Raw genomic sequence first — 15,235 nt, 5'->3', positions numbered from 1 at the left:
TTATAATAAAAAAAAAATTTAGAACCTAAAATTTCCAAAATAAGGGTCTGTATAAATTATGGTACAGCTTAGAATATTTCATATCTAGGTGAAATGTTCACAATATTATGTTTGATTTTTTTGAAAGTGTTTTGAGAGTTGTTGGGTTTTTTTTTTTAGTAATATAGTACTTAATATTTGCCAGGCATTGTTTTAAGATTTAACAAATATTAACTGATGTAATGCTAATAATAGCCCCAAATGAATTGGGTATTATTAGTATCCCTATTTTAGTTTACAAAATAATAGTATAATTTCTGTTTAAAAAGTTGAAAAATACACATGTAGTGTACATATACCCTTAAGCATGAATTTAAAAGACTCAAGGTCTTTACCAAAATGATAGTGGTAGTTATCTCCAAATTAACTTCATTTGAATTTTTAAAGGGTTCAACAAAAACATGTATTACTTTTTATAAAAATGCTATTAAAAAATAAAATATATGGAAAACCAACTCACTCATTTCATACATATGTAGGAATTTTCCTTAGAATAAAAACATGAATTGCTCCTTATTAAGGGGATGGTCATGAGGTGAACAATCTAGCCAACAATCATAAACAAAGCTTGTATTGGTAACTGACTATCCATTGCTTTTGACCAGATGTATGTCATCCCAATTTTGCCACCATCCCAATACACACCAAATTGCATTCTTCACCAAATCCTAAGAAAGAAAAAGCAACCTAAATCATCACACTATTTAAATACATGTTAAAAATATATCTGACTATACAAATTATTAGAGATTTGACATCTACAAATCACTTAACCTCTAAACCTTGGTATTCTCATCAATAAAAAGGAAAATGCCTTCCTCAAAAGGCCAGGTACAAAATGCTTTAGCTAATAATACCAGTTCAGTAACTAAATTTCTTAACTACATAGTAAATTTCTGTAAATTACATGGCCATTACTTACCGACAGGATAATTCTCCATCCATAGCGTCATGTTCATCAGTACTGGTATATGTTAATCTTCCTCCAACAACTGTCCCAACTAAATATACCAGCCATGCAAGACGTCCTAATATATAACATGAAAGAAAATACATATAACATGTTTAGAAAGTATTGTAGAAAGCAAGCTTATTTTTCAGAAAATTCCAAAATTTGTAAAATGATCTATTCTTCCAAACAAGTGATAAACTATTAAGAGCTCAGTTCTTCAAAGAGTGGAGAGTTGGGCTTTAAGTTTATCAAGGCAGTAAGTAGAACAGTAAAATAGACAGATTTTAGAGCCAAAACTGTTTGAATCCCAGCTCTACCAATTTGTTGTGTGATGTTGAATAAGTTACTTATGCCTTTACATCTCAGGGTTTTCACCTGTAAAATGGAGATAATTTTATCTACCCTGCAGACTTAAGTAATTAAAATTAAACTTGATAACAAAAAAAAACAAATGTAGTGTCTAGATCCAGGGCTGTTAGTCAATACTAGTACTATCCAATCATCAGAATCTTTTCATCTGGTCATAATAGTACCAGTTTGATCATTTTAAATATTACCCCTGCTTACAATATAATAGATGGTAGTCAATGTATTCCCTTTGTATTTTTAGGCATAATTTTAAAAATCCAAGATTTTCACTGTGCAACTCACAGTTTGACAACCAAATCAACTTCATGGGCAATAGCAGCAGAGGATTAAATAACCTTACAAAAGTGGCACAATGGCAACAGCTAGAGTTTTCACAAATGTCACTTTGGGGCAGCCAACACTGACAATTTAGAAATAGAGGCATTTATATTGAACTAGAGGCCTGAGGCACGAAATTCGTGCAAGAGTAGGTCTTCCTTCCCCCAGCTGCCGACACCAGCTTCCCTCCGGAACCTTGGACCCAGGCTTCCCTCTGGCACCTAGGAGCCGGACTTCCCTCCAGCCACTGGCAGGCACCCGGGACCCGGGCTTCCCTCACAGCCCCAGCTTCGTCCGGAAGGTCATCCAGTCTAGTTAGTATATTATGCTTTTATTATTATAGTTGGTTTTTACTTAAGGCATATTATTTTACACTTCTAGATTCACTGATCTATGTATCAGATTTTCTAAGATTTTTGAGACCTTTATGAATAATTAATATAGCAATTATCTTGCTAAAAAGACATTTTGTGATATACTTGGGGGCTGACTTTACAAAGATGAGCAGGCCATTTCATAATATTGATATCGAAGGAACTGCAGCCTCCTGATCACCACACCCTCTGTCTGAGAAACAGCAGCTGTGTGGTCACCTTTATTTGGGGTTATTAATATCGTGAATACATTTGTGTTCAGTGCCTGGTATGTTGTGCCTTGTTGTGTATTTTGTGCCTTTAAATCAATGCAGCAGATCCAAGCAACAGCAGCCTCCTGATCACCACATCCTCTGAACAGCAGCTGTACGTGAAGCCTCCCCCCACCAGCCAGAAGAGCCACCACAGCTGTGAACAGCACCCATCAGAGGAGCTGCTGCCATCTGAGGAGAAGCTGCTACCACAACCGCCCGGGGAGCAACCACAGCCCGAGGAGCCTCTGCCACCCAGGGAGTAGCCAATGAATGACTCATCATCTAGATATGTCGGTGAGATCAAACATGGGTAAACAAAGAAACCCCCAAAGGAAAGAAAAGGAGGGCTCGCCAGAAAAGCAGCTAAGCGATACAGAGGCATGCAACATGACAGAAAAAGAATTCAGAATAAGGGTCCTAGAGTGCATAAACCGGATGGAGGAAAAAATCAACAACTTATACAAGAAGCAAGAAGAAACAGATGAAAAAATGAATAACTTATGTAAGACCCAAGAAGAAATGAAGAGCGATATAGCTGCAATAAAAAACACCATTGAAAGTATCAACAATATTGATATCAATTATGTTGCTGTATTAGAAAACCTTGTCAAAGTGAACTACAGTGTTGTTTTATACAAGGTATTGAACTAAACAGCAATAAACGAGGCTGTGTGTGCTTGTAAGAAGAATTAGGAAGGGTAAATAAATAAAAATTAAGTAGAAAAATGACACATTCTTATCTTCCTGGGGATATTAGCAGACATCACTATATTACAACTATTCAACAACTACATCAAACTTCTGGAGAGACATCAGCGTACTGAGGTGATAAACGCCCTGTAAGTTAATATGTAACTTGGCAAGTATCCACATCCCTTAATCTATCGCAAAACAACAACGAATAAATCAGAATTGACCAATTATGCAGCTTTGTACATTAGCAACATGAAATAGGTTAAATCAAATCAAATCATTAATTTGATCAAGTAATTCCATTTGATGAATTACTAATGTATAATTAGTGAAGAAGTTAATAGAAAAAAAACCCATGTAGGAAACTGAAGGTTTTAGAAAGTCACCTTATATACTTTCAAAGTATGTATGATCAATATATAAGTCTGTTACTAACAAACACTGTCCCCTGATGGTCCTGCTTTCTCCGTGGGCCTCTCAAGTGGTAGCTGCTTTCGCTTCCACACCTCTTGTATCTTGGGCCTTGACCATGGAGTAGTGTTCTTGATGGCCCTTTCAGAACATTCTCCATCTCTCCACCACAAAAGTACTCAGCTTTACATCTTATGTCATCAGACTATACTACCAAATACCCTTTCTGGTTGCAATTTTCAACTTTCCCTCAAGTTAGTTGTCCTTATTTCTTTATTAATTCCTGGCTTGCTGTCACTTTTTCCAACAATATTTCTATCACAATCAGTGGTAATTTCAATATCCACAAAGATGAATCTTCCAACTCCAACAATCTTTCATTCTACTGGGCACCTCCAATCCATGAATCTTTCACTTTAAAACAACTTTATTTTAATACTGTTATTTGATAAGCCACTAAATTTTGGCAAGACATAACTGAAACACAATCTGCCAACATTTCACATCCCCCTTTCCTGCCCCCCCCCCTTTTTTTAAGAGAGGAAGGGAGAGGGAGAGGGAGAGGAAAACATCAATCGGTGCCACATTTTGTTATACCTTTTTTTGGTGATTTTACCATTTAAAATTGTCCTCAAGAGTAGTGCTGGTGCTGTCTAGTGGGAAAAGGGCTGTTATGCATTTTATAGAGAAAATACACGTGTTAGATAAGCTTTATCCAGGCATGAGTTGTAGGGCTGTTGGCTAAGTTCACTGTTAATGAATCAACAATATATATTAAGTAAGGTGTTTTTAAGCAGAAAAACAAATAAAAGAAGGTTATATGTTGATCAGTTGATGAAAATGTGACCAGAGGCCTACAGGAACTTAACCCAGTATTTCCACTAGAAGCAAATGGTTTAATATTTGTTAATTCAGTATTCACAGCAACTTTGTAGAGCATAAATACTGAATAATGAAAATCAACCATATTTCACAGAATATTACAGAAGCCATTTATTAATAGACTATGCTCCAATTGTGTATGGGCCATACACATTTTGTATAATGCATATGAATCTGAAACATTGCAAACATAATTTTTGGTGAATGTAATAATTTGTCTATGGGAGTCATTATTTTTAAAATATCTGTTTCAAATTATTTCTCAAAATAAATATGAATAATAACCTTATGTTGGGTCAATTTAAATTTTTAGATACTGATATTCCTTAAAGAAAGCTTTACTATGACTAAAAATAATAGCAAAATTGATATAATACTATTTAGTAGGTACTGTTCTAAAAACTGTATCTATTATCTACATATACTCACTGAATATCACAAATCCCTATTAAAAAGTGCAGTGCTATGATTCCAATATAGGCAACAAATTTCCAGGAGTCCATTCTCATACTATTATGAGATATATACCACTTCCTCTCAAGATTGATAAAAGGGAATACTCAACACAGGTGTCAATTAGCTGGACAAACCTTGGTGATCCAACAATATCTTATGATCTATCAATCTCTTGTGTTTATTTAAAACATTTTAATTGCTAATCCTGAATTTTTCTTTAGTTGTCTCCCAAATTTTCACAGCAGATAAGATGAGATTGCATCTGCCTTTGGGATCATTTCTAGGGCTTTTCACACTTCTTTTGATTCTCAAATCACCCCCCATAAAAGCAAGTATATGTGACAGATGAAATGAATATTTGTTGAATAGTTGAATTTAAAATAAAATAAAAAAATTTACTTTGGGAGTTTTCACTAATGTAACACAGAAGCATTTGCCAAATAAGTTTTGATAAAACAAACCTAGCTGAAAATAGACAAAGAATTCATCATGCATGTAATTTTTATATTTCTCTGTTAGAAGACCAATATTTATAAATAGAGACTGTACAATTTAGCTACCAAGAGCAAAGTCTGGATTCAATCCTGCCTCTGCTATTATGCTAGGTACTTAATCATTCTTGGCTTTAATTTATAAATATGAGGATGATAATAATACCTGTTCCACAGGCTTGTGACAAGTACTAAATGATATTCTGCAAGTAAAGTACTCTTTTCCAAAGAGGCTTGTTGCAATTTAATTGCAACAAGTATATATGGCTAATTTTAAAGCTAGTTACAATTACTCATATATACTTTTTAAATGCTGTTTGTAAAACAAGCAAACAAAAAAAATTAAAAAATTAAAAATTTTCCGAGTAAAATACATTCAGAAAATCATTTGCTGAGTATCTACTATGTGTCATGTTCTGCTGTAGTGTTTTAACTAAATACTAGTATGTATATGTATGGGACAGGGTGAGAAGGAAAAGAGACCCCATGCCAAAGAAATTGAACATAGTAAGAGAGATAGGTAGGAGTAAAAAATGATTTTTTTTTCAATGCAGTATGATAAGTATCACAGCCTAATAATAGAAAATATATTTTTATTCTTTAATTCATCTTACTGTGACCTTCAAATTATAACTTTTATGTCAAAGAATACTATACAAAGATGGCATGTGATCAATTGTGAGCATTTTTTAAAAATTATGATAAATTTTGAATGGATATTTACTTATTTAGAGAAAAATAGAATGTATACTCTTTCCTTGTTTTAGAAAGCAGTGATTTCTATCATACAGAAAACAGAAAAGCAGGCATTTCTTAACCCTTAGTAACAAGTACTGACTGGATAAATTAGGGTTAGTGTTAGAAGTGAACAATGAAATAAAAAGGCATTATTATTGAGCTATCAAATGTAATTTTCATATTTAACTGAATGAAAAGTGATATTTCTCATACATATTAAACCTTTCCCTAAACCTCAACAATTGTAGTCTGGCAGTGTTCAAAAAATAATAAATGTTAAGAAGTTACTTTGGCTACAGAATTATTTCCACAAAATATAAAGAACCATATAAATCCACTAATCTAAACTGTATTTAGATAAATAAATATCTAATACATGAATTATATATCTATAAATTTTAAAAGTATCTCATCTTATAATAAGACTAAATTTCCATTTTAATTTTCCATTAATGTTCAGGGCACTTGTTTTAGCAGCTGTTCAAGCACAGAACATTTTTTCCTTAAACAAAATAATTATTGCTGTAATAATCTGTAATTATGGTTTATAACTGCAATAATCCCAAAGAAATCAGTCATTACCATAGATCACAAGTAATCGTTAACTACTGTTAATGACCTATTTCTTAGGGATTATTGTTTTTGTAAACCATGACCACATCACCACAAATATGGAAGAGCAAGACAATATAATACAAATGAGATTATAATATAATAATAAACTTTTGTAACATTAAAAGCCATTAAGCATCTAAATTAAAGCACATATAACGAGAGCATATAATTTTCTTTGTTCAACACTAACTGAAGTGTTTAGTCTGCACAAAAGAAATTGAATACTACTACATACAGTAGTACAAACTAAAGCCACGTGAGGTATTTTTCATAATATAAAACAATATTTTTTAGTACACCATAGAAATCTTTAAAAGATGGACAAATTCCTTGCTACTGACCTTTGGACTAGAAGGAAAAAATATTTATTTAAAATTTTCTATGTATAAGGCATTATATTAGAGACTTTGAAATGGCATTTTATTAAAACCACATAATGTACCTAACTATAAAAACTCCTTGAATTTATATTAATCAAAAATCAAGTCCGACTTATTCAATATACAAACCTATTTAACATTAGTAAATTATTATGTTCAGTTAATTTCATCGATGTATCTTAGAATAGCTAATATCCTTTTTTAAGAAATATCCTTTTTAAAACAGGTCTTTGATTTCACAACTGAATCTTTTTCCACTGTAATGTAATATTTATATATATGAAAAAAAAAGTCTCATATATATGAAGTGTAATAAAACAAACACCTGTGAACAAAGGCTTTACCAGTATACTCACTCCTATCTTCATATCCCTCCCATAGCTTGTCTCCTTACCTCCCACTCTGGAGGTAACCATGATCCTGCATTTGGAGCTTACTATTCTCTTGACATTTTTCTTTCATTATATCACTTGAGCATATCATTATATGTTCCAAAACAATATATTTTTAGGATCACTTGTTTTGAGGCTTTATTAAGTATTTCAAACTATATATAGTTTCCTAACAATTGCCCCCCTCCCACTAAATATCTTATCTCTGACATGCATCTTTAAGTATACCTACAGTTCATTCATTTTATTGTTATATAGTATTGCATTGTGTAACTATATTATGATCTATTTAGGCTCTGAATTTGCAGTCTTCTACAACAAAGAAGAAAACATGATCAATTAGATCAGTTAAAAGCTAGTTATAAGATAATAAACTCTACTCGTTATCAGCTTTTCTAGATACTGATTCCAGAGAAAAATATTTCCTGTAAATCATAAAGAAAACTGAAAATTAACCGTCATGCCACTAAAATATCCAAAAGGTTAAAAAAATTAACGCTTATTGGTGGGGGGTGGGTGAGGAATTGGGGGAAATATATAAAAATAATGTGCATAAAATTACTACAGTGATTAATGAAGCTACTTAAAATTGTACATACCATATAATAGTCAGATAAAATTCACTGACCTTCCTGAATTGCCATGTCCACCGTAATCCCAGAAGCAGAATGCAGAAGCTTTTGGTAATTCTGTGCGTTTTGGTCAAACAACTGTACAAGAAGAGAGCATGTCTTCTCATATTCACATCTGCTGACAGTGCATAGCTGCTCCAACTGCTGAAAGACAGTGGCAGTATCATCCAGTGGATCATCTAAATGATCTCTGCAAAATATATAAGAACAAGTTTGCAGGCATTAGTGTGATGTACTTTTATTTACCACAAATATACTTTATTGATGTTAAATAAAATTCCCTAATGGATAAAGGAATAAAAGACAAATAGAGTGGAAGAAATAAAATGTCTATATCTGAAAATAGCATGATTGCATACATTAAAAAAACACCCCCAAAAAAGCTACTCGTACTAGCAGGTGAGTTTACCAAGATTCTGGCATACAGGATGAATATACAAAATTTAACTGTATTACTATATACTAGCAATAAAAAATTGGAGATTAAAATTTAAAAAAACAGTATCTTCCAAAGGTACCAGAAAAAATAAACTACTACTTAAATCTAATTAAATATATATAAAATCTTAAGGCTGAATACTACAAACACTGATGAAAGAAATTACAGAACTAAATATATTAAAAAATAAACATGGTTACTGGCTGAAAGACTTGATATTGCTTAGATATCAATTCTTCCCCTAAATTAATATACAAATTCAATGCCATCCCAGTTAAAATTCCACCAGGATTTTATTGTAGATATTGACAAGATAATTCTAAAATTTACATGGGAAAACAAAGGAAGTAAAAGAGCAAAAATACTTTTTTGGGGCTCCCTTATTTTCATAAAAATTTTATAGTCACATGTAATACACATACAGAAGAGCTCGCTAACAAGGTGTACAGCCTGATGGATTTTACAAAGTGAACACACCAATGCGACGGGCACTCACAACAAAAACCAGCACGTTTCCAGCACCTCAGAGTCCTCCTCATTGCCCGCAAGTCCCCTTACATACCCCAACGCAGGGCAGGTTAACTTGGCCTGATTTTGCACCTCATGGAAGCTGGACAGTGTGCTTTTATGTCTGCCCTCCTTTGCTTAATACGTTTGAGGGATTCACCCATTTTATCACAAAATATTTATTCTAGAGCCAAAATAATTTTTGAAAAGGGAAACCACGGTGGAAGACACATACTACCTGATTTCAAAGCTTATTATAAGATCACTGGATTTAAGATAGGGTATTGGCAGGAGGAGAAACAGTTAAATTAATGAGAATAGCGTCAAGAAATAGAACCACATGTATGCGGTCAAATTAATTTTTGAAAACAGGGCAAAGGCAATTCAATGGAGAAAAAAGTCTTTTCTACAAAGGGTGTTGATATAATTGGCCATCCATATGCTAAACAACAACAGAAACCTCAAACCTTACCTCACATCACAAAAATTAACTCAAAATGAATCAGATCTAAATGTTAGTTCTGAAAGTACATAACTTTTAGAAGAAAAAATAATGGATAAATTGGACTGCAAACTTTAAAACAATTTATCTTTGAAAGACTACTAAGGAAATGAAAAGGCAAGCTATGAACTGCAAGAAAGTATCTGAAAAACACAGATGATAAAAAGACTTGTGACCAGAATATACAGACCCCCTCAAATCTCAATATAAGAAAATAAACAATACAATAAAAAATCGGCAAAAGATTTGACAGGCATTTTCCAAAGAATACATACATATGACAAATAAGTCCATAAAAAGATGATCAACATTATTATTCATTCAAGGAATGCAAATTAAAACCATAATGAGGTACCACTACATACCTATTCGAATGACTAAAATTTTTAAAGACTGATAATATCAAGTGCTGGTGAGGATACAGAGCAATTGAATCTTTCATACATTGCTGGTGGGAATGCAAAATGATACAGCCACTTTGGGAAAGAATTTGGCAGTTTCTTACAAAATAAAACACACTTACTATGCATCCTAGGAGTCTCACACCTTGGTACTTACACATACTATACTGCAATGAAAAGAAAACAACTGCTAACTCAACCTGGAGGAATCCTAAGTGCACTATGCTAAGTGAAAGAAGCCAGACTACTGTATAATTTCATTCATACAACATTCTGGAAAAGGCAAACACTATAGGGAAACAAAACAAATCAGCAATGGCCAGAGGCTAAGGGTGGGGAAAGAAATGACTACAAAGGGACCCAAAAGAACTTTTGGGAGGCGATGATGATCCATTCTATATCTTAATTGTGATGGTAGTTATACAACCGTATGCACTTGTCAGAACTCATAAAACTGTACACTAAAAAGGTGAATTTTACAGTAGGTAAATTATTCCTAAATTTTTAAAAATTCCAAGATGCAAAAGATGAAAATACAACAGAAAGATTTAGTTTTCAATACCTCACAACTATGGCAACAGATTCCAACCGAGAAGTGATAAAGGCCTTCGTGATTTCTGGTGCATAAGTGTCTAATAAGTGGGGTTCAGTTGATTTCACAAAAGGAACTGAAGCTACCATCCTTTGCCACAGAGTTAATAAATAATGAACACTGTTGGGAGCAAACTCCCAATGCTACAAAGAAATAAAGCAAATGTTATTTAAAATGACATAGCTTCCTAGAATAAGAATTACAGAGGCAAAATTACTAAACACAGATTTTAAAATTAACTTTTATTCAGATTATATAACCAATGAACACTTAACGTAGCACATTTTGTAAATGCAAAAAAAGCATAAAGAAGAAACCAACAATCTCTCATTACTCTATCACTCAGGAATGTTCACTATCAAAATGTTAATAACTTCCTTCTAATCTTCTTTCCATGAATATTTTTTCACAGAGGTGATATCATGTGGGAAATACGGTTTTAAAACCTTTTCCTAAATTTAAAAATAGAATCTTCCCTAAAACCAATCTGTAAAAACTCGTATATTTCTTCACATAGATACTACAGCTTCTCATTTAATTCTTCAATTATTAGATACTTAGATGGCCTCTAAATTTTTATTATAAAACGTTTAACGAACTTTTTAACCTAAAACCTTGCAGTGGGCATTTTGAGCAAAGTACTCTAATAGATATTTTTAAAATCCCCACCAAATCTTACCAAGAAATTGCTTTAAAACTACCTACAGTTTCATATCAATTATAAATTTCTTTTTACCTGTAGGCTAGTAATGGTAAAATTAGCAATCAATCTGATAACTTCAGAATACTCCTTCACCATAACTAATTCTCCCAGCTGATAATTTGTCTTCAAACGAGCCAAAAATCGACAAAATTCATGGTAATTACCTGGATCAGACAAACCCTAAAATATGAGACAAAAACAAAGACTTTTAAAAATACTTAAAAACAAACCAAGCTGATGACCATCAATAAAATTCTAAGTATTTTATTAAGTCTTCCAGTTTTCATGAGTACTTATGTTATTTTGTGTCAACTGAGTAAATAGTAATGAAAGAAAACAATTTCTGCTGGAAATGTTGTTATAAATTATTAGTAATAAGGAATCCAAAGTAGGGGCTTTGCAGGAAACTTTGCACTATGATGGCTAAATTATAATGTTTAGGAACCCATTATATTACACAAAAAATGTGTGTGTGTGTGTGTGTGTGTGTGTGTGTGTGTGTGTGTTGTGGCTTAAACATAAGTCAATAGAAGATTTGAAAAATATTTGAGAAAGAAAATCCTATATAATAAAAGCCTAATATGCTGTGTCTGGTTGTCTGGTTGTCCATTCAACCAATCAAAGTGTAATATGCTAATGATATGCTAAGGCCACTCAACTGCTTGCTATGATGTGCACTGACCACCATGGGGCAGTCAACCGGTCGCTATGATGTGCACTGACCACCATGGGGAAGATGCTCCAACCAGTAGGTTAGCTTGCTGCTGAGGTCCGGCTGATCAGGACTGAGTGAGATGGGCTGGACACGCCATGGAACCTTCCCACGGTCACCTCCCAGGCTGGCCAACCTCCCACATCCCTCTCCGGCCCAATTGTGCACCAGTGGGACTCCTCCGCCTGGCCTGCACCCTCTTGCAATCTGGGCTGAGGGACCCCCTTGCCTCCCCACCAAGTGCACAAATTTCATGCACCGGGGCTCTAGTAAAAAATATAAGAATGGCCTCTAGAAACCCTAGAAAAGAGCATCCCACCCCACCTTAAGATAAATAATATATGTGCATATGCAAATAAAAGAAATTTATTTTAATTTAACAAATTTTTGTTGAGTACCTACAAGCACTGTACCCTCATGCATCTTCCAGTTAGTTGCTAAATGAAGAGTCATTCAAATAATTTATTGTCATGTAGGGCACAAAGTTTAACAAAAATAGCACAAGATACAGACATAACTTTTGAAAGAGGCTAGGTTAAAAGGAAAGACTAAAAGAGATGTGCCCAGTTGTCTGAGAGCTTCTTGAAGATAGGGGACACGTGTTATGATCTTGATAATTTGAACACTTCGCTCTGAAGCTGGCATAAAACATAATACTGAAGGAGATTATAAGAAATTTCATTCAAATGAGCTCAAGGAAAGAACATAAAATAGTGTTTAATTATTAAGGACAAATTACAAAAAGATATTTTGTGCTCACAGGTCTTTTAATACATGTAATTCCAAAATAATCAATATAATATTCAAACTAACTTTTACAGCCATGAAACATCAACATTTAGATGTTAAATCAATTAAGAGAATTATCTGATATTAGAATATTACTTTCCACATAATGATTGACGATAGTAATTAAAATTTAAAAATTTTAAGTATATTGGTAAAATTTCATTTATCAGCAAAACACATTTTAGTCATGCTAAATTGAAAAGGTAAAGCAAATGTACAACATATAAAAACAACCTGCAAAAACAACTGGTCTTTATGAATACATTTTCTTCATGTCCCCTCAAAATCAGTAGTAACCAAGAGATTTATATATACTTCCTTAAATTCATCATTTAACCCTTTATAATCTGTACTTTTGTTACAAATATTTTAAACTAAAACAAAATCAAAAGTGAAACAAAAAATTTTATGTAGGCATGTGAAATCACTAATAATGGCTTTGCAATTCTTTTAAATGAATATAACTATTGAAGCTTTGCACCTAGTGTAGAAAGTAGATTTTAAAAATCTACAAACTCTTATTTGTCCACAAGAGGGCAAAAAGACATCATTTCATCATTTAAAGCCACTTATTCCAATATTGACATTCAGATTTATATTGTCTTCTAGTTCAGAAGGTAGATATAACTCTGAATTAATCACTTCAGTAACTTAAGAAGTACAACCGAAGAAATGTAGTACAACAGTGAAAAGCAGAAGCATACGATATATGACCTCTATTCACCTAAAGGAATGGAAAAATACAAGAGGAAGAACACAGAAGTCTGTCAGGAAATGTGCCCATTTCTATTGCAAAAGAACTATAAGGAAGATGAATATGATACTTCATATTTTCTTGTAGAATCATAATAAAGAAATGAGTTTCTTATGCACCTTTCAGCAAGAAAACTATATTTCTATATGCTAAGTATTCATTCAGTTTCTTCATAAATACCTGAGGGTTTTCAAGTATCCGTTTTACTCCCTTAATTAAATTACCAAGATACTTGGCACGTTCAGGACTGCTGAATAAGGACCTTCTAGTAGAAGCAAACTGAACTAAACATGAAAGCGCCTAAAAAAGGAAACAAGAGTCATTTCAATTTTAAAAGTAACGATGGCCACATTTGTCTCTACATAAAAAATATTATTTTTCAATTTTTGCGATTAAAAAAGCATTACAGAATTCAAAAATAAAAGCTTAAAATTTAACCTATCTACTTCCACTACCAACAACCCTTCAAGCCCACATTAACACTTCTATTGGTGTGTATTCTCTGCTAATATTTTTTCATATGTTATACCAAAGGCCCAGTGCACAGGATTTGTGCACTGGTGGGGGGAGTGGCCTGCAGGGATCAGCCAGCTGTGGGAGCACTGCTCATCCTGGTCAGCCAAGCAATGCTCCCGCTGTGGGAGCGCACTGACCACCAGGGGGCAGCTCCTGCATTGAGCGTCTGCCCCCTGGTGGTCAGTGCGCATCACAGTGACTGGTCGACCAGTCGTTCTGGTCATTCTGTTGTCCGGTTGCTGGGCTTTTATTATATAGGATATGCCTAGAGCAGAGCCTGGACATATACACTCAAGACTTTCAACTGCTTCTGAAGACCAGTTCTTTTGTGAACCCATGAACCAGGTGTCCAACCAAAAATAACATATGGTTTTGTGATAGAATATATTTGGGAAATAGTGCATGTTGTGCACTATGGTATCCTGCAAATGGAGGGGGGTGAGGGACTCCAACAGCTATACTGAATCTAGCATGTCTCAAATTTATCTGGTAAGAGAATATTCATTAACATCTTGGAATGAATATTTGGAAATGCTGCTGGAAGAGTTAGAGGCTCTATAAAAATGCCTACCGATTATCTATGGCCTAGTTCTCTTCCTGAAGTTAATACCTTACCAGATAATTTCACTACCTGGCTTCTTAATTCCACCACTGGTGCCCATGAAATCTGCTGGATCATTAAATGAGAGGCCCCAGATTGGTCACTTTTAGGTCAAACTGGCCCATATGTTTTTGTCCACATAACATTTGCTTGCCTGATTTTTTAAAAAATACAATTTTTGCTGATATTTAAATATTTCCATTTCACACATAATGCCTGGGTCTCTTGGCAAGGGTGAGAATAAGGACAAAAATCAGAGGATGGCATTTTCAGATGTTCTCCAGTTTGCCTTATTGTTGAAAAACCAACAAACAAACACAAAACAAAAAAAAAACTTCTTAGGCAATTCTGACATGTAGAAGGTTTGGGAACTACTGCATATTAAAAATATCCAGAGTTGGGGGTGCCAAAACACGTAGGTTTGAATCTCAGCTCCAATAGTTTATTGCCCTGGAGAAAGTCACCTTTGCCAGTGTGGTTTCCAGTATACATAGGGTAATAATAGCCCTTGCAGGGCCACTTTGAGGATAAAGTGACATAAGCACCATATATGAATAGGACATGCCCAATAAATGTTACTTTTTTCTTAAAGCCATTATATTCCATTTTATTTTTTAAGCACTAATAGCTTGTTTTATCCAAAACATAATTGTACACACAATGACGGTTTTAAACAACTAAAAACAAGACTATTGTGGTTAAAAGACAGAAGGCTGAAGCTTG

At 33.7% G+C, this 15,235-nt stretch overlaps 1 protein-coding gene across 2 annotated transcripts in view; it reads right to left on the bottom strand.

The window, feature by feature from the left end:
• The window catches only part of RANBP17 (RAN binding protein 17), a 236,230-nt gene that overhangs the window by 195,402 nt on the left and 25,593 nt on the right, over nt 1-15,235 (bottom strand). For both annotated transcript variants that reach the window (XM_059699170.1, XM_059699171.1), the window contains exons 9-13: nt 13,576-13,695; nt 11,174-11,320; nt 10,408-10,580; nt 7,993-8,186; nt 962-1,067 (exon numbers count right to left, since the gene is read on the bottom strand). In XM_059699170.1, coding sequence (XP_059555153.1) covers nt 962-1,067; nt 7,993-8,186; nt 10,408-10,580; nt 11,174-11,320; nt 13,576-13,695 — 740 coding nt within the window. The remainder of the gene's footprint in view (nt 1-961; nt 1,068-7,992; nt 8,187-10,407; nt 10,581-11,173; nt 11,321-13,575; nt 13,696-15,235) is intronic.

Source organism: Myotis daubentonii, chromosome 5 (genome assembly GCF_963259705.1).
Source record: "Myotis daubentonii chromosome 5, mMyoDau2.1, whole genome shotgun sequence".
Classification (NCBI taxonomy): domain Eukaryota; kingdom Metazoa; phylum Chordata; class Mammalia; order Chiroptera; family Vespertilionidae; genus Myotis; species Myotis daubentonii.
This window is presented reverse-complemented; position numbering and strand designations above follow the sequence as displayed.